This window comes from Callionymus lyra, chromosome 19 (assembly GCF_982586985.1).
Source record: "Callionymus lyra chromosome 19, fCalLyr1.hap1.1, whole genome shotgun sequence".
NCBI classification, from domain to species: domain Eukaryota; kingdom Metazoa; phylum Chordata; class Actinopteri; order Syngnathiformes; family Callionymidae; genus Callionymus; species Callionymus lyra.
This window is the reverse complement of record NC_141836.1, coordinates 9,258,727-9,282,961: the sequence shown is the minus strand read 5'-3', so window position 1 is coordinate 9,282,961 and position 24,235 is coordinate 9,258,727. Positions and strand designations below refer to the sequence as shown.

Here is a 24,235-nt window from a genome sequence, read left to right as displayed (position 1 = left end):
TTTTTTTTCTACATCACACATGCATTTTAAGGACAAAACCTGATTTCTATAGACTATTGGTAAATACAAACAATATTGTTACACATGCCGTTATCTTTGTAAGAGAAACCTTCACTTTTATGGATGGATTTTTCATCTCCTGCAGTGTTGATGAAGATGTTCTTCTCTCTATAAATTCCCTCCCAAAGGGAACTTCTCACCTCTGAAGCCAAAGTCATCCATCATCTCTCCATCATCCGCCGGACAACGTTGTCCGTCAGGCCTTTTTCTGCTGTTGACCCCCATGGGCAAGGCTCTCCACGCTGACCTCTCCTGAGGGCAGAGATCACTGCAACCCTACAAGAATATGACACTTTAGTATCACATGATCAAGTATTGAGATATAAATGCAGATTAAGTTGAAACAAGTACATGTTATACCTCTGAACTAGAGAACTCAAAATTACTTTTTGCTATAATTTGCTGGTGTTTTTTTCTTATTTTTAATCAAAAACATAGCTTTTACTTCTATCACTAGACGTTTGCAATGATTTAACAGGGTTAAAAATGGTTTTATTAAACGTGGAAAATCGAAATATTCGTTTCGTTAGTGCTAATTTTTAGCCTAGCTAGCTAGTACTACTACTTCCGGTACGCATGTAAAACTAGCTTAGAATAATACAAACTATGAGCAAAACGATTTAAAACGTTAGATTAATTTATTAAAACTTAAAATCTATACTTAGTTCCATATTGTTCTGTCATAAAAAAAAAAAGTATTGCGGATGTTGTTTGTACCTTTAAAATGGCCGTCAAGATTATACATGTTGTGACGACAAACAACAAACTCTATTATTATTTTAAACAGAATAAATTATAAAGATCACTGCAACCCTACAAGAATATGACAATTTAGCATCACATTATCAAGTTTTGAGATATAAATGCAGATCAAGTTGATACAAGTACATGTTATAACTCTGAACTAGAGAACTCAAAATTACTTTTTGCTATCATTTGCTGGTTTATTTTTATCAAAAACATAGCTTTTACTTCTATCACTAGACGTTTGCAATGATTTTCCAGCTCTTTAAGCGTTAACAATTTTTTTATTCAATGTGGAAAATCGAAATATTCGTTTCGGTCAGTGCTAATTTGTAGCCTAGCTAGCTAGTACTACTACTTCCGGTACACATGTAAAACTAGCTTAGAATAATACAAACTATGAGCAAAACGATTTAAAACGTTGGACTAATTTATTAAAACTTAAAATCTATACTTAGTTTCATATTTTTCTGTCATAAAAAAAGTATTGTGGATGTTGTTTGTACCTTTAAAATGGCCGTCAACAAGTTGTGACGACAAACAACAAACTCTATTATTGTTTTAAACAGAATAAATTATAATTTTTTTACCTTTTTTTTAATTGATGAATCATGAAACAATCCTGGCAGCGACAGGGCATTGACCTCTAGCGCCGCCTGCCGCCCCTGCGTGTCCCTGTTTGTTCGTGGTGACGTCACGGTTAAATTTAGCTTCTCCACTTCCTGAAACACACGTTTCCCCGCTCGCGAGCCCAGACAGGTGCCGCGTGCGCGGCCACGCCCACTGTCACTCTTGCGGGGGCAGGCCACGCCCCCTTGTCCCGGATCACGGGCTCTTTTAAAAGGGCCGGGATGGGTCGAGACCGGGACAGAGACGGTACCAGCAGCAGCAGCACTACGAGCAGGAGAGACAACTAATGGGCTTTCGGAACCACTGATAATACCATCCACGGACGTCAGAACCTTCAACCGGAGACCTCACTTTTAGGTGATTATTTTATTTTATTTAAAAATTCATTATTTCAATAAAATAACTTTATTTAAATGATAGTATTCGTGATATTGTTTTATTGTTTTTTATTTAAATTTTAATAATGGACTGAAGACATCAAATATTGCAACTTTTTTAACACTTTAAAATTGCTGTTCGTAATGTTAAGTTATATATACTTACATATACTTATATACCGAATATTGTTTTGATTGGTTAAGCGCTTTGTGACCCTGGTCTGGAAAAGCGCTATATAAATACAAATTACTTACTTACTTACTTATACAACAGTTAAATAAGAGCTAAAAAATAAAAGCAAAGCTTATCATCTCAATAAAAAAAACAAATATTACAGAAGTAAGATAAGTTTAAACGCTTCTCAGAGTCAGAACAATGATAATAACAAAGTTAAATGTTAAAGAAATGTTAAATTAAATGAACTCCGTCGGGTCAAGAATCGTCAGACGCCGTAAACAAGATTTTGTTTTGGGGAACTTGCGGACAAGGTTATCGAGGTAATCTTTCCTTCTGCTCCTCGGCTGCCGCCGAGTTAAGATTTTAAAACCATCTGCTGTTGTTTTTTTGGGCTCCAGGTACGAAGAGGAGCCAGACTAACAAAACATGAACCATATAGTGACTAAAATAAGAGAAAAAACACTTATTTATTTGTAATTATTATGCATTTTATTATAATTATTATGATTATTGTTTTATTCTTTAAGCAATGGTGAATAATTTCAAAGTGGATCTCATGGAATATATATATATATATATATATATATATATATATTTCCATGAGATATATATATATTCAATTGACCTGGAAGACAAGTATAGCTAAGTCTCCTCCATCTTAGTCTTTGTTTCCAGCAGGATTAAGTGACTCAGAAACGCGCCTGAAACAAAATGAACGCCAACAAATTCTAAAGTGAATGTAACTCTCTTTAACAGATAAAAACCTCCAACTTTTCAAAGGCCAAACAAAAATGGCTTCCATCCCATCCACCGGTTCTCTCATCGCCACCAACGACTTCTACAGACGTGAGTTTTTGTTTTTGTGAAAGTCGTGTCTAAAGCTGACCCGTGTTCGTGCTCGTGATGTTCCAGGACGACTCGGGTCGGCGTCCAGCAACAGCTCGTGCGGCAGCACCGAGTACAGCGGCGAGGTGATCCCTCATCACCCGGGTCTGCCCAGGCAGGACTCGGGTCACTGGTGGACCTCCTTCTTCTTCGCCAAACAGAACCAGGCCGGTGGGCCGGACAAGTACGTGTACTTACTTACTTGTAAGTGGGTCAACTTTGCTAACTTTTATTTACCTTCCAGGACCCAGACGTACACGATGACCAACAGTCAGGTGACCAACGGTCAGGTGACCACCGGTCAGGTGACCTGCATCGCCAGGGAGATGGTGATGAACCGACGACTCAGCGAGAGCAGCGACGCCGGGAAGTTCGAGCCGTCGACCTCCCCGCCGACCACCTCGCCCATGGCCAACCCCCCCTCTAGAGTCTAGAGACAAACCCGTCCATTATTCAGCGTTTTTCCAGAATTCTTTGTAGCCCGTCGACCAAAAATGTAAAAAATGTTGTAAAAAAAAAAAAAGAAGTATTTTTTCACTTGAAGATGTTAATAAATGTTTAAAAAATAATGACACTTGAGTGGATCCTTCTTATAAACAATTTAACTTAAGGTGGGTTTTTTTATGACGCAGCTCTGTCATCTGAGCTAGCAGGTCCACTAGTGATGATGTCATCACTTTAATCATAACGCGTATAAAGCGCCGCCATCTTGGTACAGTGTCATCAGAATGAAAGAGTGCATTAACAAATACAAGGAAGCGGGTACTGTTCTCAGTTTTATCTTGACCTTTAAAGTATATACTTTATTGAATATTGTTTTGATTGTTTAAGCGCTTTGTGAACCCTGGTCCGGAAAAGCACTATACAAATAAAAAATACTTACTTACTTACTTCTAAATCTTAAAATACAATTATTCGCTGAATTTTGGACCAATTTTCGAACGGTTTGGTCAGTATTTGTTCGATCTATCAAATTCATCGTATTCAAAATGTTTTTTTATAGTAATATAAATACATATAATGACGTCTATCCATCTGGTCTTAGGTTTTGAAAAACAAAACCCAGTGAAAAAGGCGATTTATAATCACTTTTATAGCAGCGTCGTCCATGTACACATGTCTATGGCATCACCTGCTCAGAGCACATGTGAACCTTCTCCATCTGTCCGGCCACAGTGTTCTCTCTCCGAGCGAGGGATGAGTCATGTGACCCCTGGGAAGAATTAAAGCGACGACTCATCACTAATCCGATTACAGGTGAGGAGGACGCTTATGCAACCACCTGTAAAGAAGACTTCCCCGAAAATGTTTGTTCGTTTTTCCTCCGATGTCGCAACTGCAGAACACACAGAGTCGGGCGAAGATAAAAAATGTTTTCCGAGGAGTCAGAGTCCACGGGAGTCCAGCTGGGTGGAACAGGATCCAGTGGATCTGTCAAAGATTTACGCACATCTGAGCATCTAGATCTGACGTCGCTCAAACTCACACGGGAGCCAAGCTCTCCATCCACTCTTAAAAGGAGAATAAAAATCATTGAATATCTGCTTGTTTAGCTCGTGGATATTAACCCTAATCAAAATGTTATTCACTTTTATCATTATAAAGTTAAAAGGTTAAAATATATCTAAGAAATAGTGACTAAAAAATAGTATCTTAAATGTATCAAAATCAGAACGAACTCAGGTTGCATTATATGGGTCAAAATGTAACAAACTTAAGGCCTGAACTAAAATGAGACCAAATGAGCCTAAATTAAATAAACTAAAAATAGACCATATAAGTCTAAATTAAATGAACTAAAACCAGACCATATAAGCCTAAATTAAATTAACTAAAATGAGACCAAATAATCCTAAATTAAATGAACTAAAACTAGACCAAATAGCCTAAATTAGGTGAACTAAAATTATACCAAATAAGCCTAAATTAAATTAACTAAAAATAGACCATATAAGCCTAAATTAAATGAACTAAAACTAGACCATATAAGCCTAAATTAAATGAACTAAAATGAGACAAAATGCCAATTAAAATGTTATTCACTTTTATCATTAAGAAAGGATCATATCATGTTTTTTTTTTAAAACGATTCTACTGGCATAAAATCAGAATAAACTCAGGTTGCATTATATGGGTCAAGGTTTTCCAAACCACGGGACGTTTGCAGCCCGTGAGATAATTTTCCGTCGTATTTAATGACAAAGATATTTATAAACGAGTGTTGGATGTCATTCGGAGACACATGGTCGATTAATCTGATAATATTAACATGACATAAAACCCAGAGAATCAGAGTTTTAGGACAAAATACAGTTGAAAAATCCATCTCTTTTCCACATTAGAGTTAAATAACTGCCGAATGTGAAAGTATTTTAAATGTATCAAAATCAGAATGAACTCAGGTTACATTATATGGGTCAAAATGTATCACACTTAAGGCCTGGACTAAAATGAGACCAAATAAGCCTAAATTAAATTAGATAAAACTAGACCAAATACACCTTAATTAAATTTACTAAAATTAGACAAAATAAGCCAAATTAAATAAACTAAAACTAGACCATATAAGCCTAAACTAAATGAACTAAAATCAGATCAAATAATCCTTAATTAAATGAACAAAAATTTGACCATATAAGCCTAAATTAAATTAAATAAAAGTATACCTAATGAGCCTAAATGAAATGAACTAAAATTATACCATATAAGTATAAATTAAGTGAACTAAAATGAGACCTAATAAGCCTAAATTAAAATAACTAAAATTAGACCATATAAGCCTAAATTAAATTAAATAAAAGTAGACCTAATGAGCCTAAATTAAATGAACTAAAATTAGACCATTTAAGCCTAAATTAAAATAACTAAAACTAGACCAAATAAGCCTAAATTAAATTAACTAAAACTAGACCTAATGAGCCTAAATGAAATGAACTAAAATTAGACCATATAAAACTAAATTAAATTAACTAAAACTAGACCTAAATTCGCAGTGAAAAATCTAGAAAACAAAGCAAATTTATATCAAATGTGGGTCAAAGACTTGCAGAAAAACATCTGAAAGACCCGCCAGTCTTTGGCCTACTTTCCACAAGGGTTTAGTTCTGGTGCCCGTCGGGTCAAATGACTTGCACACCCCTCATATAGGAGGTTTTCAATCAATCAAAGCTTCAAAAAATCATATTCAAATGACATAAATTGAAGAGTATTTGAGTATCAGGGCCAAATAAAGAGTTTCTCGAGAGTTCTCGAAGTCAAAAAACAGGTCAGGTTGGTTTTGGGGGTAGTCGGGGATAGTTTCTGTGAGCAAAGTTCACAGTCCAGAGAGGAGAAAATAGCACACCGGCACCAGCATGCGTGCAGTGTTTAAATATACACAAAGAATGTAGGACAAAGGTAACAGCCTGAGGTCTACTAGGACGGCGTCCCTGCAACCAGACCCTTTCCTGCACCCCTCAAACCTGCACACACTCACCCCGTAAACACTTGTATCAAGAAGATAAGGGATTCTTTGAATACTGGTTCATGTTTGCAGGTCAGGGTCACTCAGGCGTCCCGGCCACTCGTGCCCGTCTACACGTGATCCCGGTGCGTCCCCGTTCACCCAGCATCTGTCCCAGAACCATCTGGTACTTTTCCAGACTGGATCCAGTTTCTGATGACTGGGAAGTTCCTGGAAAATATTCGGCAAAGGAATTCCAGATAGTCCTGAGTGAGGTGTCGCTGGGATGCTTTTGAGGTGAAGGTCGGAGAGAATGTTGGAGGCTTGAGGAGGAAAGAGAGGAAGTGATTGAAGACGTTGTTACTAGATTAAGTGTGTTAAGTTAAAGGGTGATTTCAATTTAACACTTTTGTGTTCGTCCATTTTCTTTAAATTAAAATACATTTAATAATTATAGTGTAGAGATATATTTATTTAATGTTTTTATCAAAATAATGTTCAATAAAATACTCTTTTTTTATATTTCAAGATAAAAATAGAATAAATAAATGAAAACTTCTAAACTTTTTCTTATTAAAACAAGTTTTTGGGAATTAATATTTAAGAAACATTTTATAATGATGCAACTTCATTTTGCTCTTTTTTCGATTGAAGCTACTTTTTTAATTGGATAATAAAAAATAAAACTACCTAAAAAAAATGTTGTTTACGAGTAATTCAAATTCAACACTTTTGTATTTTTGTGCACTTTTTAATCCATTTTATCAATTAAAAAAACTTAAATTAAAGTACATTTATTATATGTATATAATAAGTTTCTTCAATAAAAATACAAATTAATTACATTTCCATCGAAAAAAAAATGTCTATATCAAAAACAAATTTGCTTGAATAAAAAATATACATTTTTTCAACCAGAGAAAACTACTTCAATGTGAACAAATATTTATTTAAAACTCCTTTTTAAGTAAGCAATTTATAAATAGTTTTTTCTCGATTGAATCCATTTTTTAAATGAAATAATAAAGTACAAAACCCCCTCCATGTGAAAGAAGTTGCCCTGTGGTCTCACCTGTACGTCTCGCTGCCGCCCTCTGCTGTAAAACCTGTGGTACTACACAATTAAAATAGATCACAGGTGAGAGGTTTGATTGACATCTGAATGTTGAGCTTTTATTAACACTTAAAAATGCTTCACAAACATCAGAAACTTTTTTTTCCCACAATAATAATATAATAAATATTCAAACGTATAAACACTCCGATAATCAATCACAGACCTTTCAATAACAATGATCAGTAACGTTCAGTCACGTGTTCCTGAGGTTAGTGGTCCGCCCAAGAGCCCGGCGGGGGAGGGGATGGCTTCATGAGATCATAGGTCAGTCGGAGTGTCCAGGCCTCGGGGGGCGTCCAGGACAGGCGCTTTTTTGACCATGTGACCAGTGAGGTTGCGGTGAAGAACGATAAAAATATTCTACAGGCGCAGAAATCAAACGTCTTAAAAACTGTACATGTAAACATCACACACTTTCACTGAGAGGAAATACTTCACACAGGAAATACAGTACGAGCTTACGCGTCCCGCCGGCGACCGGAATCCACCGCCGTGGCCGGTCCCTGACGGACGGTCGGCCCGGGAAAAACCCCCGGGCACCGGGTCGCGAGCCAGCCGTGACCCGGCGGCGGCGGCGGCGGGGGAAAATGGCGGCGGTGAACCCGGCCGGTGGCGGGACGCGACATTGAAGCGAACGATAGAAGTCACAGATCAAACATCAGAAACCACTTTGATATCCAAACATTGTGCATCACAGAAACAGAAACACTCTGTACAAACATGAAATCACTGCAGCCAAAAAAATACTGAGGGTTGCCACGGCAACAAAGAAACAGGAAGAGGCGTGTCCGCACCGTTCCCACTTCCTCCCCTGTACGTTTTGAATCGAATGAAACAATGCATTACGATTTCTACTCCCTCTCTCTTTTTTTTTTAAAGGAACAGTCCGGAGAATTCAGAGGCCCCTAGTGGTCGAGTTGTGGACTGCAGCTAGCTTAACGTCGCCGCACCCAAGCAAAACAAAAAATAAGAAGAAGCAACAATTAAGGTCGCTGATGATTGACAGGCAGCGGATTCATAACATTTGAATAAATCTTAAATATTTGACTTATCAGTACGCTACACTGCGGCTCAAATATTCTGATATTGCACCGAAACCATAAGTTCCACTCGCGATGTTCCCCCGAACTTTGTGCTTCTCTGCTCAGTAAACTCAAACACAAAATGTCCCAAATGTTTGAACTTGAATCAAAAACCACTGCGACTCAAAACAATGGCTGCCGTGTTGACGCCGTTTTTATTTGACCTACAACCGGAGAATTTAGCTCAAATCACTTCCTCATTTCTGATAAGCTAGCTCAAGCTAGCTGTTAGCGCTTTAACCAAGAGTAACTTTGCTTTTTTACTTGCTTTGTTCTGAGACCACGGTGAACGGATTCAATCGATTTTTTTCTCATGAACAGAGTCCAATACAAGCAGAGAAAGTTTAAAAATAATTTAAAGTTTCATTTGACGTATAATCTAGAAATATGGAGAATAAAAACATACCATTTGTGCTAGCTTTGTGTTTGTTTACTAGCAGATTCTAGCTAGTGCTACTTTGATGCAAATTCATGCAGGGATTTTGTATTTTTTAAAATAAGTATAGGTGTCTTTGAAACAACCTTAACAACACATTAAACATTAATGACAACAAAAAGTAGTGTTTATCAGGCCTGCTAAATTTTTGTACAAATTGGATAAGTTTTTAAAATGCTGTATATGGTTTGAAATATGTTTTAGGAAAAAGTTTTCTGCGTATTAATTTACCTCGGAAGGTTCAAGTTAAGATCTTAGAGGCATTTTTAACATGTACTTATGCATTTAAAAGATAGTTTTTCTTTTAAATAATTGTATCTGTATCCAAAACATTGTTTTAAAATCCTGTTTTATTTTAATTTATTGTGAATAAAGTTAATTTCGAAAGATGATTCAAAAAATGTATTGGAAATCACAAAACTATCTTCTATGTAACATAAACAACTCTTCTAAAGTAATTTCTGATATATTTCGTAATGAGAAAGTCACTAATCTATCACTGAATTAGTTAAAAAATGTACTTTAGTTTAAAAAGATAACAAACATTGACATGGCAAACCAGCGCTAGCTAGCATAAGCTAGTTAGCATCGAGCTATCTCTAACAACATGGTTTCTACAGTTGAGGCGTGACTTATTTTTCATTCGTCTCAGATCGTATTCGACTCTGTTCTTAAGAAAAATAATCGGTTCACTTTCAGAACGGAGCAATTTAGCACGTTTTCTCCTGTCTTAAACCCGCGAGCGAGGAATCGTGTTAGCGTGTTAGCGTCCAGCGTACGACCGAGCTAGACTTCCGAGGGCGAAGAATAAACCAGACGTGGTCAGAAAGAGAGACGAGACTTCTGAAAAGTGCTTTAGGCTTCCGAGCGATGAGTTTAAGGTAGCTCTGTAAATGCTGATATGACGTCGGAGCTGTGATTGTTTCCCTCCAGAAAGTCACGCTACAAATGAGCAAAAGAAGAAAGTCAAAAAAGAAAAAAATCACTTGAATCCTGTGACTGCTAACGGCGTTTAAACACTCAATTACATGACTCAATCACACGACTTGGTCACATGACACGATCACGTGACTCGATCACATGACTGGTTCACTTCCTGAGACGAAAGGCTACAGCTGACAGGGGGGTTTTAGGGGGGGCACTAGAGGTCAAAGTGAACCACATGCATCGATGAGATGTCCGAGCTTGTGAGAGGGTCAGTGAAGGCATCGTCCAAACCAGGGCCAGAGCCCGCCCACGACATGTGCAAGAAGAAGTAGGCGGTACCGCTTCAGTTCTGGTGCAGGATCAGATTCTCCAGCTCGTCGGCCGAGCGCAGCAAGAAGGCGGCGGACTCTCTGTAGCCGGCAATGAGCTGCCTCACCGCCGTCACTTCCGGGGGGCTCAGCTGCGCCGAAGCTCCGCCCCCGCCGCCGCCTTGGCCGTGATTGTTGGAGCTTGAGGCAGAGTTTGGACCGGTGGACTTCATGCTGAGATCGGTCGGACCTGGCGGAGAATCCAGTGTCATAATGAATCAGAAAAATACCAGAGACTTGTCAAATATATCAGTATTCAATTTCACATTTAAAATGTTATGTCTTTGAATTTATTATTCATTTTTTTGTGTTATTGAAAGGTTGAACTTGTTGGATAAAATTGTTTTAATATATATTTTTTAATTAACTAATTTTAACTAACACATAGATTTTGATATTCCTATAATAATAATTGATAAATAAATATTCAAAATTCAATATTCATCAAATCATACCAACATGTTTACATTAAATTGAATAGGCTATGCATTTCAAAAATAATAAGGATAGTTTATAGAAAATCCCCAAAATATATAAAAATGCTGGCACTATAATCTAAACGTTTTTAGCAAATTGTAATTTTTTTAATTATTGGAACTATAATATTAAATTCTATTTGTAAAGATTATATTTTTACAATTAAATCATTTTAAAATTCAGACTATCAATATAGAAATGATTTAATTAAATTATGACATAAAGCAAATGTAACATTTAAATACAGAAATAATGGAATTAAATTATTCCATTAAACCAAAATTCAACCTATAAATATAGAAATAATGGAATTAAATTATTCCATAAAACCAAAATTCAACCTTTAAATATAGAAATAACTTAATTAAATTATTGCATAAAACCCAAATTCAACTTTTACATATAGAAATTATTAAATAAATGATTCCATGAAAACAAATTCAACCTTTCATAATAGAAATTATTGTTAAACTATTTTTAAAATAATTAAGAGTTTAAGCAAAATTATGTTCTTTTAAATTACCTTTTAAATGTTAAATTGAACCATTCACTGGCACCGATAAACTTCCATGGGACTCACCGTTGGTTTGTGCGTTGTTGTTCTGCTGGTTGCCCCCGGCAACCGCAGTGTAACCACGCAGGGTGTAGCTGAGGCCTCCGTTCGTGTAGAGCTGCTCAGATGCAAACGCCGCACTGGAGATGGCGAAGGCGGTCGGTGTCACAGGGGCGGGGTCCCGAGAGGCTGGGTTTTCAGTGGACTCATCCTGCAGAAGAAAGAAGAAAAAAAAAGTGGGGTTTTAATCTCGGTCGGGGCGGGCGAGCGGGCGAGACGACTACCATTGACGAGGAGATGTCCAGTCGCATCCTCTTTGCAGCGTTACGAGTTTCACTTTCGCAGGCGGCAGCCAGGATGTTTTCGGCCATGGCTGAGGTGAGGTGGGGGGGTGTCGGTCGAATCTGGGGGAGGGGGGGGTTAAGAAGAAATGAGTGATGACTCAGGTTTTGTCACGGATAAAAAGCAGGTGGCGCTAGTGGTCTAAGAATATCAATAAACTTAAATGTTGCATTATATTCTTTCATGAAACTGTATCGATACTTTTTTCTTTTGATTCTCATTTCAATTTCATCATACCTCTTAATGGTTTATATCATAATAATGTGTTTATTATATATATTTTTTATATTATTAACATAGAGAGATGCATTTTAACTTCTGGCCACTAGATGGTGGCAGTCATTACGACTTCCGCAGCCAAAGGAGCATTGAAATTGAGCGAGATACCGGCAATGACTGAGGACGAGAGGATACAGTCGACTCGAGCAGCTTTTAAAGCTGATGTTTGGACATATTTCAAAACATTCAAATACTCGACAATACTACAAATATATCCTTGTTACTACTGTATCACAATATATTGTATCGTTGCCTCTGTATCGTGATACAGTATGTATCGTATTGTCCAGATTCTCGTCAATACACGGCCCTAGGTGGCGCTCAGTACCTCAAAGCCGCCCTTCTTCATGCGGCGGCAGGACTTGAGGTAGGTGCGGATGCGTTTGCGGGAGCGCTCCTGGAACTCCGGGAACTGGCGACCACATGACTCCATGATGGCCTGGATCTTTTCCTTTGGCTGCTTGGAGATCGGAACCATTCGGTCCAGATTCTCGTCCACGAAGAGACGCACAAACATCTGAGTGGGAGAGCAAAAGTGTGTTGAAACCCTGTCGCGTGTGAACAGGAAGTGAGGTCACGTCGGTCTGGCTCGCTCACGTTGAAGGCCTTCAGTCTCTCCGGATCTGCCCCCTCGACGTCGATGATCTTGTCGCTGTCGTCGTGCTCGTCGTGCTCGTCGTCGTCGTCGTCCACGATCAGGGTTTTGTCGGAGGTGACCTCTTCGCCGCCGATGCTCAGCTCCATCTTCACAGAGTCGTAGCTCCCTGTGCTGTAAGGCGGGGACTACAAAAGTACACATTCGTTTACACCCGTCCCGGTCACGTGACCCCGTGATGTCAACCGACCTTGCCGAGCTTCCTGACGGGGTCGACAGCTTGAGGTGAAAAGCTCCCAGAATGCATTAGGTTGATGGGTTGTTGGTCGTCCGAGGAAGACGAGGACCAGGTGCTGCTGAAGTCCAGTGGAGTGCTCACACCGTTTTCAGTCACCTGACCAGAAGGCACAGCAGCCTCTGAAGGGGTCGTGACCTCTGGGGAGGTCCTGCTCGTTGGAGGGGCAGCGTCCTCTGAGGCGCTAGCAACCACCATCATCTGTCCGTTGATGCTGCCGCTCTCTGACATCTCTTCATCTGCAGAGCCAAACAGATTATTTACGTGACATCACACACAGCACTCGAGCTCTTGAAGGAGCCAAGGTCACAAGCATTTCCCCATATTGTTGATTTGCTCTTTTAGGAACAAAGGGTCGTTAACTAAAATGTATTTCAAAGGAGAAAACTGAATGCTAGCTTAGATAGTCGCTAAGATAGCTAGTCTCAAAGATAGATAGTTACTAAGCTAGCTACTTTCTAAGATAGCTAATCACTAAAATAGCTAGTCTAAAAGGTAGATAGTTACTCAGCTAGCTTCTTGCTAAGATAGTTAATCACTAAAATAGCTAGAAGCTAAGATAGCGAGTGGCTAAGATAGCTAGTCTCAAAGGTAGATAGATACTAAGGTAGCTTCTTGCTAAAATAGCTAATCACTAAATTAGCTAGAAGCTAAGATAGCTCGTCACTAAAATAGCTTGTCACCAAACTAGCTAGTTGCTAAGCTAGCTAGCCGCTAAGATAACTAGTCTCCAAGATAGCTAGTTGAAAAGCTAGCTAGTTACTAAGATAACTAGTTACTAAGATAGCTAGTTACTAAAATCGCTGAGCTAGCTAGTTGCTAAGCTCATGGTGCCATTGTTGAAAAATTAACCCATAACATCTTTCTATAATTTCAATATTAGAATCTACTTTCCAATGATTCCAATTATATAACAAACTTCTAACTAAATATTTTGAATATATATATATATATATATATATATATATATATATATACTATAACTAGAAAAATCGAAAAATAATCGAAGTAGATTACAAAATACATTAAAGTTAAGTTTTTATTTGTCCTTCAAAATACATTTAATTTATTTTCAGGGACAAAGAAAAACCTAATATTTTGAATCATCATTTAAAATTTAACTAGTCATTTATAATACAAATCTGTATTATTTAAAATTGATTGAAAATCATTTTGTATTCCTTTATCCTGACCTCATGAGGGGCCACACTTTAGCTTAGTTAAGATTGTCCCTAAGATAGCTAGTCCCTCAGTTAGCACTGCGTGTGTTTGTTTATATATAAACATAAATCATAAAAGAACTATGGGGGAAAAAATTAAACAAAATTCAAAATTCAAATATTTTTGTATTATTATTTCGTGGGACATGGAGAAGATGCAACATTTTATTTATATTTTTATCTATATTTGGGATTCAACTATTGTTTATTTATTATTTAATAATAAGTGATCAATTGGTAGAAACATTACAACCAAATAATTTTTTAAGGTATTATTCTGATAACAAAATGGTTTTAAAATCCACAATGTTAAACAACAGGGCAACAATGTCATTAAAAAAATTGAACCCGAACGTATTAAACATATTCATTATGATGTTATAATGAAGAAGTTATATTTGGAATGGCACCACAGCGGTTCAGTCTGATGACTCACCCTCTTCGACTTTTCCAGCAGGACCCTCGCTGTCTCCGTTTTGTGGGGAGGGTTCTGGGGCCATGGGCACGGCGGGAGGCCTGGCTGGAACCCATGCGGTCTCACTGCTGTTCACGTCCTCGCTGCTTATAGAACTGTCATCCTGAGAGGAGACGAAACCATGGTGACACACTTTTCCATCACATGCACACAGCGACACACACACACTCTTTACCCTCTCGGTGGCTGTCATGCACTGCAGTTTCATCTGCTTCAGGTAGGTGGCGGTCAGCGGCATGTTGTAGTCGATGATGTCAGCGACCAGTGAGGTGGGCCTGTCGTTCTCTGGATAGACAAACACTTCATATTTACACTCTGTGTGCCCGTGTGTGTGTGTGTGAGAGAGTGTGTACCTTTGAACTCTTGTGTGCTCGGGCTGATGTGCATCCTCTTCTGACACTCTCCACAGCTCATGAGAAACCGGGTCACAGCCTCTCGGGGCAGGAAGGCATACGTCTCGGCAATCTGAGACACATTTGTCCCATTAAACTCATTTTTTCCATGATGAGGATTTCACGACAAAACCATCACAAAGCAAAAACCTCAAAATACCAAATCAAGTCATCGGCATACTCAATTATTGTACCTTGTACTTGATATAATTGTTAAAGTTATTTATTTTAGGAATTATTATTGATCTTTTTGCTATTATTTATCAGTTAATGGACATTAAATAAAGCCTTATGTTGAAGTGAAATAGGTCGACCCTCTTAAAAAGAAAGAGATTAAAACATTTAAAGGGATTTGTGTATACAGTATATCATTTTTTTTCCTTTTAAATTTTATTTTAAAGGACAAAATATGTTCATAAATGTTGTTTAAGAGACTTAAGATAGTATAAAATTTAACATTAAATGTATATTTTTAAAGGGGTTGGAGACAAATTGGCACAAAAAGGCAAACAAAATAATATATTTTGTAATTGTAAAAATAATAATTATCGATTAATATTTCAACAAATAATCAAAATGATCTAAAAAAAAAAGTCATGTTAATATACCCGCAGAAAACTGAAGGCTTGCTCAGATAGTCACTAAGATAGCTAGTCTCAAAGAAACATAGTTGCTAAGCTAGCTACTTGCTAAGATATCTAATCACTAAAATAGCTACAAGCTAAGATAGCTAGTCTTAAAGGTAGATAGTTACTTAGGTAGATCCTTGCTAAGATAGCTAATAACTAAAATAGCTACAAGCTTATATAGCTAGTTGCTAAGATAGCTAGTCTCAAAGAAAGATCGTTTCTAAGATAGCTAATCACTAAAATAGCTACAAGCTCAGATAGCTAGTCTTAAAGGTAGATAGTTACTTAGGTCGATCCTTGCTAAGATAGCTAATAACTAAAATAGCTACAAGCTTATATAGCTAGTTGCTAAGATAGCTAGTCTCAAAGAAAGATCGTTTCTAAGATAGCTAATCACTAAAATAGCTACAAGCTAAGATAGCTAGTCTTAAAGGTAGATAGTTACTTAGGTAGATCCTTGCTAAGATAGCTAATAACTAAAATAGCTACAAGCTTATATAGCTAGTTGCTAAGATAGCTAGTCTCAAAGAAAGATCGTTTCTAAGATAGCTAATCACTAAAATAGCTACAAGCTAAGATAGCTAGTCTTAAATGTAGATAGCTAATTAGGTAGATTCTTGCTAAGATAGCTAATCAATAAAAAAGCTAGAAGTTAAGATAGCTCATCGCTAATATAGCTTGTCACCAAGCTAGCTAGTTGCTAGTTATTAATAAAAAAAAATAATAATCAAAAAAATAGATTATAGAATACATTGATATTGAGAAAAAAGTATGAATAGATATAGGATTATATTTGCTTGTTTTATTAATTATTACATCATATATACACTATTAATCTCTATATTAACTCAGAATTATTAAATATTCTCCAGCATATTAACAAATATTTTCTTTGTTTGTTTTTTTTGTGCAAAACCCTTGCTGTGGAGACAAGGAATCAAACTCACAGCTTTGTATGTTTTTTTCTGGCCGGCGTGTTTCGGGGCTCGGCCCGGTTCCGAACCCATCTCCACGTGCATGGCATAGATGATGTCGAAAAAGTCCTCGACGACGGCGACTCTCTTCAGAGACGAATCTGCTCCGGACCCTCCGTCGGCGCTCTGGAAACACACCGGGAATAGTTTGGGTCCAGAATCATGTTTGAAGGTCACACAGTTTTAAAAAAAAAAAAAAAAAAGTTTAAGAGATTAGATTAAAAGAGACTCTGGTGGCTGTGATGGAATCCGAGACCCCCCACTATCCTGCCCCGATGTTTAAAAATAACAGCCCACCCCTCCTTTTTTCCAGCTGACCCGGTCGCCATAGAAACTGCTGCCTCCTCTCGGGCAGGTGCGCTGGGGGGGCGAGAAGGTCATGTGACACCAGTGCGATCACCAAGACAACAGCCTCCACCCCCCCCCCCCCCCTCATCCACCCACTCAACTCCCTGTTGTTTCCACAAGACCGTCCCGGTCCAGAACTTCCCCAGGGCATCCTTGAACCCCCACATCTGTAATGTCACCTCCTCTTGACACACCAACCCCGGTACTAAATCTGACATTTTATTCCCCCCGAACCCAACCCCTCCCCCCACCCCCCACTTCGCCTCTGTCCCACACCATCCTTCCCTCCTTTCTTTCTCCTCCTCTTCTTTTTCTTGCTCCTGCTCTCCCAAGTGCGAGGTAATGATCGTCACCATGGCAACTAAAACCAGCTCACAGAGCTGGTCTGTGCTAATCCCCCCCCCACCCCTGCACCCCACCGCTGCTCTGTCAGCTGGACTCAAAGCAACTATAATGAACGTTAATGAAGAAATAATGGCGACACATCATCACCCCGTGACCCCGGGCCTGCTGCCAAAGGTCACGGCGGGGGTGAGCGTGAAGTACGTAGACCTCCTCAGTGGAGACAGGGGGGGTCGCTGAAGGTGCACTTTTCAGGACGTGGTTCTAAGAACGCCCGGATGTGGAAGGCGGGTCCGTCTGAGATGTTGTTCTGTACTGATGGATATCTTTTATCCCCCAGAGTGACAGCGCTACAGTCCCCTGTGTCAGCCATCTTTGGCCTTCGAATCCCATTATGACACCGCCGGGACAAGCTGTTCTGATCTAAACTCCAGTGTCACTCATCACTCGTTGAGAATTTTGACTTTTCAATGTTGTCGCAGCAGCTTCTGGACTATTTTGCAAACCGAGAGTGTGGTCAGATGTGATCAGACGTCACGGTAATCTACCCGCAAATATGATCTTATTAAACATGGTTCACTCTGAGTGGCACACGGAGCTGCACCAGCTGAGATCGTAAATGTCAGATGGAAATAGAGGATATATTCATTTAATATATACATTATACATAAATCATAAAACATCTAAATAAAAAAACTTTAAAATGAAAAATCGTTTTCCCAGTTTATTTAGGGACAAAAAGGAGTAAAATAAATTCCTCATCACATATATATATACATACATACAAACACACATATGTGTTATCCATTTTATATCATTAGAAATTAACAGAATATATAATATACTTTAGATTATAATATTAAAATAGTAGAAGGATACACAATGTTATGGGTAGGTAATTTTTCAAGAATGGTACCACTAGCCTAGTGACTTGATAAATTAGCAATAAGCAATTTGAGTGTCTCACCAGCTTAGCAACTAGCTATCTTAATGACTAGCTATCTTAGCATCTTGCTAAATTAGCAATTAGCATTTTAATGGTTAACTAGCTTCGCAACCAGCTATCTTAACAACTAGATTTTTTAGCAATTAGCAATCTTGCCGACTAACTAGCTTAGCAACTAGCTATCTTAACGACTAGATTCTTTAGCAATTAGCAATCTTGGCAACTAACTAGCTTTGCGACCAGCTATCTTAACGACTGTCTTATTTAGCAATTAGCAATCTCGGCGACAAACTAGCTTGGCAACTAGCTATCTTAGCAACTTGCTATCTTGGCGAGTACATATGTTGGCGACTATCTTTATTTGCGACTTAAACTTGTCAACATATACTGCGTTACACAATCATAGTTATATATATTTTTTATTTATATTATTTATATACCATAAATATATTTTTGTTCAACCTGTGACTTGGATTGTGTATAATTAATCATTGATCATTTTTCAAACGCTTACTACAATTTCTTCTTCTACCAAAAAAAAACAACCTGACCAATAGAAACCCATTAACAAAAGATACAATACAATAAAATAGGGGGCAAATAAGTTTAGTGTCAGGGTAGCTCAAAACTTGACATAACATAACATTAAAATTGATATTGACTTTACCTGAAGTTAAGTTCCCCCTAATGAGGTCAGAAAGAAATATATTATTTATTATTATAAATAACTTGTAATATTCCAAATATAGATTCAATAATTGAAGTTTGTATTTTTCTCTTTTTTCCCAAATTAAAAACTGATTAGTATTTTGTATCATATTAAGTTTTTGATCCATTTTTTATTTTATTTTTTATATTTTTATCAAGCCATATTCTACTTTAACCACATGAACGTGCTTCCACACTAGCCCTTACACAAAAAAACAAATGGTTCCTTCCTCCAGCAGATGCTCTCATCTGGAGATTGTTTGGGCTAAAAAAACAGACAAACAGGTGCTTCCTCAACCGCAGCATGATTTGAATTTCTCCGGCTGTCAAGATATCTTTTCATTCTCGTCAATCCTTAAGTGTGGCGCACACACACTTTTAAGCCACATCCTTCTCCGTGTTCCTCTCCTCGATTCTGCGTCCTAGTTGAGGATTCTTTTCTTTTTTTTTTTTTTTTTTTGGGATCGTCGGTCCTGCTCAGGAGGATTATTTCCGTCTTCAGAATGAGAGTAGCGGGCTATCTCCCACGCAGAGGGGGGAGGAGGTGGAGGGAGGAGGCCCCGGGGCCGGTTAAAAATGGTGTTAATTTCTCCTCCTATGGGAGAGCAACCAGCGGTCTCTCCATGGCAACAGAGCTATCCGCTCTTTGTACTCTATACCAGGGAGTGTGTGTGTGTGTGTGTGTCTACAGGACAATCCCGAGGCTTGTGAACATCACGCCGGACCCTGCCCCGTCGCTAACAAGCTGTGGGATTCTACCGAGAATCAGTATCGTTGGTTTTTAGACCCGAACTATGAAATCCAGAGAGCGGGCGGGTCGCAGGGAGCAGAACCATGTGTCAAAAGACAGAAAACATGAAGTATCTTTCAGTTGGTTGAAAAAAAACAACCCAAAACTAGTGATGATGCAACTAATTGTTATTGTGTTCAGTGAAACAGGAAGTTGAATCGAGAGTCCAGGAAGAGAGAAGAATACATGTTTTTTTTTTTTAAATCAGGGTTTTAAGTCCCTAATAGTCAGAGATAAAGTGCTCGGAATATGGGCGTCTGGCAATTACTGTTCAACGCATTATTTTTTAATGATATTTAAAAGTTTCTTAATGTGGTAAAAATGGATGAGCAGCCATTTTAAAGAATGTTTTGACCTGGAAATGTCCCGATTTTATTCTTTTTTATTAAAACTAAATGTAGGTTTAATGGGCACCCTTTAACAGAAAAGAAAAGCCTTAAGAAGTAGTGTATAATGTGTTATCTGTAATAGATTATTCTTCTCAATTAGTCGTTTTTCAGAATTCAAAAGGCAAAGATTGAACACTGGAGTCCTTAATGGCCTTGGAGCTGATCCAGCTCGATGTGTGCTTCAAATATAAGACAAACTTAAGTGATTTTAAAACACTTATGGGCCACACAAAGTTACTAGGGGGGCCGGATACCTTCGATTAGACCAGGGGTCCGCAACCTTTTTTGCACCACGAATCCGCTTTATGTTGGCATGATGTATTCATGGACAAACCTTCAGATATAAACAGTAATAAAACTGTGTTTTGCTCATTTTCTCAAGATTACCTGTTGTTTTTTTTCAAGTAAACTTGACTTAAACTAGCGTCAAGAGCCACATGCTAATTTAAAATTCAGAGAAAATGTCATATTTTTGTCAAAACAAAAAAATATCAGACAGTATTCATCAAAGAAACTGAATTAATACTGTTTTTTCAATCTGTGAAGCCAGGAAACAAAGGCCTCATTGGACCAGTGGACGCTGGATTAGACACATCACCTGCCATTAATATTTACGTGATTTGATATCAATCATCCAAGATGTCCGTGAGTTCTAACGCTCCCACTAAAGGGCCCAATGGTCCCAGTTGGTTGGTAACTTTTCATAATAGAATTGAACCCTAAACCACAATGTGCCTTTGAGCAAACTGGCTTCAGATAAAAAGCCTCCAACGTCTAAAGCGTTTCTCTGCGATTCTTCTTCACTTAAGTTTTCCGTTGCTACGGATACACGCTTGATTGACACTCCAGTCCTGATGTTTCCCCGAGTTCAGGGGTTATAACGTTAATGTGCACTCGCGGATGAACAGATATTTTCACAGACCTCCGTTGTCGTGGCAACAGCGAGCAACAGTGTGATGCTCAGTGAAGTCTTTCCCTCCTCCTGCCCTGCACCCTCTGTTAGCAACATAATGGGAGTAAACGGGGCGGCGCACCAGAGGATGCTGGGAGATTTCACTCGTGAAAGACACAGTGTTACTGTCCCGTGTCCACAGAGGAGACCTTCTCCGTCTGCTGGACCCCCCCCTCCTCCCGCCGAGTCCACTTGGCAAACTGAGGCAAGCAGCTGCAGTCGGGACCTGCTCCGATACAGTCCAGTACCACAGACGCAATCAGAACCACAAACGGACGCGTGGGGCAGCTTTGTGCTGGAGAAGACCCGCGGTGAATCGTTTGTATGGTTCTGACCCGAGATGGTGTCATCACGCTGTGATGTGAATGGGTCCCTGCTGATAAACAGGTGTGTGTCTGCGAGTGTGTGCACTCCCTGTGGGTCTCCTAAAAAAAATGATGTGGGTCCATTAGTCCCTGCCAAACGACACCAGTCACTTCTCAGAACCTTCGAATGTGGAACCAAGTGAAGCCACTCTTTGTTCCGCCACAGGACCCTCTCCCACCCACCCCCAGCGCGTGCGCGCGCGAACGCACACGCATCATCCTCCTGGACCTCTGTTGCCAGAGCAACCAGTGCCTGCAGCATCCCGACCAGGACAAAGACGTGTGGTACCACGTGCTGTCAGAACCCGGCGACACCGGCGTCGTCAGGACAGATTATGATCCACCGGGTCCAGGGGGGCTGGGGGGTGGGGGGTTCGGGATCGGACCCACCGTACCCCACAGACATGCCGCCACATCCCCGACCCCCCACGCGCGCTCGCGCACATGACCGCGCTCCAAATAAAAAAACACGTCGGTTCTGGTCGTGACGCGCTGGCGGGACTCTCCTCTCCACTCACCCGGGGCACCGACGTTGCCATGGCAGCAGCAGCGAGGAGCGATCAGGACGGGATGCGATCAAAAGTGAAGCGGGAATCGAACCGCAACATTTGTCACACACAACAAATAATAAATATATAAATAAAAACAGCGCGCACACATACCGTCGACTTAACCGGGACATACAGCACCGGCTTTCCAGGACCTCCCCGCTTGTTGTGCTCGCCCAGGACGTTGGTTCCGACCGTGAAGCCCTTCGACTTGACCCAGAACTTGAATTTGGCGTTGATGTGGCTGTTGTCCACGTACACGCCGTCCGACTCGTCGCTCTGCAACAGGGTCTGCATGATCTTGTTATATTTCCGCCGGGTCACCGTCTTTGTTTTACCCGAATCCCCGTAAGTTCGGAGGCACCAGTCCTGAAATTCGGCAAACATCTCCGCCTCCAGGACCACCGGACTCCGACTCCTCTTGGGCGCATCCCCGCACGCCTTCTTCGCTGCCATCACTGCCCCCTCTCCTCTCTCTCTCTCTCTCTCTCTCTCTTCTTCTCCTCCCCCTCTCTTTTCACTCTCTTCCCTTCTTTTCCTCCCCTCTCTCTCTCCTTCTAGCTCTCCTCCTCCGGTCCCGTCCGCCCCGGTTCTAGTGGATGTTGCAGTCTCTCCGTCTGTTGACCCAGACAGCGGGACACCTGTTAACAGGATCTGGTCCCGAACCGCATTTCTACACAAATGTCACTCCCTCACTTCCTCAAAAAAAAAAGAAGAAGCTGGGCAGTCGGATGGGTGGCGGTGTTGAGAAGAGGGAGGTGGAGAGGAAGGGAGGAGGAGGAGGGGGATAACGTCCTGCTGAGGATCCGCCACCTGTGACAGACCAGCGACGAGAGGGGACTTGGTTGTGGTCCCGGTGCAGCGCTCGGGTGATGATGATGAGGAAGATGAGGAAGATGCACAGTCACACCTGTTCGAATCATCCCTTATTATAATGTCACATGTGGGGAGGGGTGTTGTGGGTCGAGGGTGGGACCAGAACCTGGTCCACCTCTCTGCAGATAAAACCAACACAAACTTCTAAATCATTCATAAAACGATATTAGAATAAATAAAATAAAAAAGTGTGTGTTCGTGCGAGTGTTTGTGTGTATATTTTTATATCCGTGTGTGTGTGTGTGTGTGTGTGCGTGTGACTCCTGGCCTGAGTATCACAGGCCCATGCCGGCGGCAGTGACTGCTGCTGCTTGTTGCCATGACGACAGCAGCAGCAGTGTCTCCCGGTGAGTGGGATGCCCCGTCCTCGAGTCTTCATCCTGGCTCGCACAAACAGCCCCACCCCAGGACCAGGACCTGGATGAGAACCAGAGCGTGGAGCAGCGACAGACGCTGGTCCTGGATCTGGACCCGGACCCGCGACATGATGGACCCATGATGAGCCAACTGTACTTTTGAACTAAGCGTTTAAATAACTTGATTTATATAATAATTGATATACAATGAATAATGGAAAATAATCAAGTAAAATAAACACAATAATACAGAAAATAATGATGAATATATCAGCAACGATAAACATATGTAAAAGACAATAAAACATTGGCACAAGACAACAAAAAAAGCTCATGCTACAGAAGTGGGGGGAGGAGTTATAAACGCTAACTTAAAGATTTTTTCTCTCCTGAATGTATTGTGTTTGAAAAACTAAAACTACTACTTGACCATCAGGCTAACTGGAAACGGGTCAAAATAATAGCTCAAATAATTCACGTATTATCAGTTGTATAGTTTACATTCTTCTTCATGAGGTCAGAAGTACAGATAAAAGTGGCCATTTAAGCTCCTCGTCTGAGCTCAATATACATTTATTTTGTGAAAATATAAAATTTGTTTTTATTCACGCTGATAGATTAAACAACACGGGACTTTTCAGTGGGAAATAATATTAACTAGTATGAAATAAATAAGTAATACAACCATTATAATACGATTAAAAATTTACATTTTTTATTACCTGGTTCTGAACACTGCCCCATATTTCAGTTTCTTTCAACACAATATAAGGTACCACTGGTCATAATGTTGAGACGTTAAAAAAAAGGCCGCAGGTTCCGAACGAGGCCCATTAATGGGCGCTCGAGGAGCGTCTGATTAAGAAACTTTTATCTGCTGCCCCCTGCTGGGAGAACTTAAAGACGCACGTTGACTGAATGAGAAACATGTTGATCGTCAATGTTCTGGTTCTGGTCGATGATAGAACGATATGTTTTGAGCTTATTAAATAACTCCAGTCTGGACCTTAAGCACAAGCGGAGGATTGGTCCAGAGAGTCAGGAAACGAATCAAGGATTATGACTAGAATCCCGAGAGAGGATGGACCTCCATCACAAGTCCAGACGGGGCCCGGTTCAGAACCCAGCTCAGCAGTCC

The 24,235-nt window shown here is 39.8% G+C and overlaps 2 protein-coding genes across 2 annotated transcripts; one reads left to right on the top strand and one right to left on the bottom strand.

Annotated features, from left to right (window-relative positions):
* The first annotated feature begins 1,649 nt into the window (after positions 1-1,649).
* On the top strand, positions 1,650-3,443 carry LOC148059397 (pancreatic progenitor cell differentiation and proliferation factor A-like). The gene is made up of 4 exons (XM_087781375.1): positions 1,650-1,791; positions 2,746-2,835; positions 2,902-3,058; positions 3,119-3,443. The coding sequence occupies exons 2-4, from the start codon at positions 2,781-2,783 to the stop codon at positions 3,306-3,308; spliced, it is 402 nt and encodes a 133-aa protein (XP_087637501.1). The 5' UTR covers positions 1,650-1,791; positions 2,746-2,780; the 3' UTR covers positions 3,309-3,443.
* Positions 3,444-7,462: 4,019 nt separating this feature from the next.
* nol4la (nucleolar protein 4-like a) lies at positions 7,463-22,362 on the bottom strand. Its single transcript, XM_087782028.1, has 11 exons — positions 21,980-22,362; positions 16,451-16,603; positions 14,836-14,947; positions 14,658-14,767; positions 14,444-14,585; positions 12,743-13,026; positions 12,495-12,680; positions 12,226-12,414; positions 11,561-11,680; positions 11,304-11,487; positions 7,463-10,436 (listed from the first exon to the last, which is right to left on the bottom strand). The coding sequence occupies exons 1-11, from the start codon at positions 22,319-22,321 to the stop codon at positions 10,222-10,224; spliced, it is 2,037 nt and encodes a 678-aa protein (XP_087638154.1). The 5' UTR covers positions 22,322-22,362; the 3' UTR covers positions 7,463-10,221.
* Between the last annotated feature and the right edge of the window lie 1,873 nt (positions 22,363-24,235).

What these genes read in the sequence shown, in the direction of transcription:
- LOC148059397 (XM_087781375.1), top strand. Translation starts at nt 2,781, where the DNA reads ATGGCTTCCATCCCATCCACCGGTTCTCTCATCGCCACCAACGACTTC. An exon ending in CACCAACGACTTCTACAGAC is followed by an intron (nt 2,836 to 2,901) that starts GTGAGTTTTTGT and finishes GTGATGTTCCAG; the next exon opens with GACGACTCGGGTCGGCGTCC. An exon ending in CAGGCCGGTGGGCCGGACAA is followed by an intron (nt 3,059 to 3,118) that starts GTACGTGTACTT and finishes TTTACCTTCCAG; the next exon opens with GACCCAGACGTACACGATGA.
- nol4la (XM_087782028.1), bottom strand. Translation starts at nt 22,321, where the DNA reads ATGGCAGCGAAGAAGGCGTGCGGGGATGCGCCCAAGAGGAGTCGGAGT. An exon ending in GCATGACAGCCACCGAGAGG is followed by an intron (nt 14,586 to 14,657) that starts GTAAAGAGTGTG and finishes GTCTCCTCTCAG; the next exon opens with GATGACAGTTCTATAAGCAG. An exon ending in CCGTCAGGAAGCTCGGCAAG is followed by an intron (nt 12,681 to 12,742) that starts GTCGGTTGACAT and finishes GTACTTTTGTAG; the next exon opens with TCCCCGCCTTACAGCACAGG.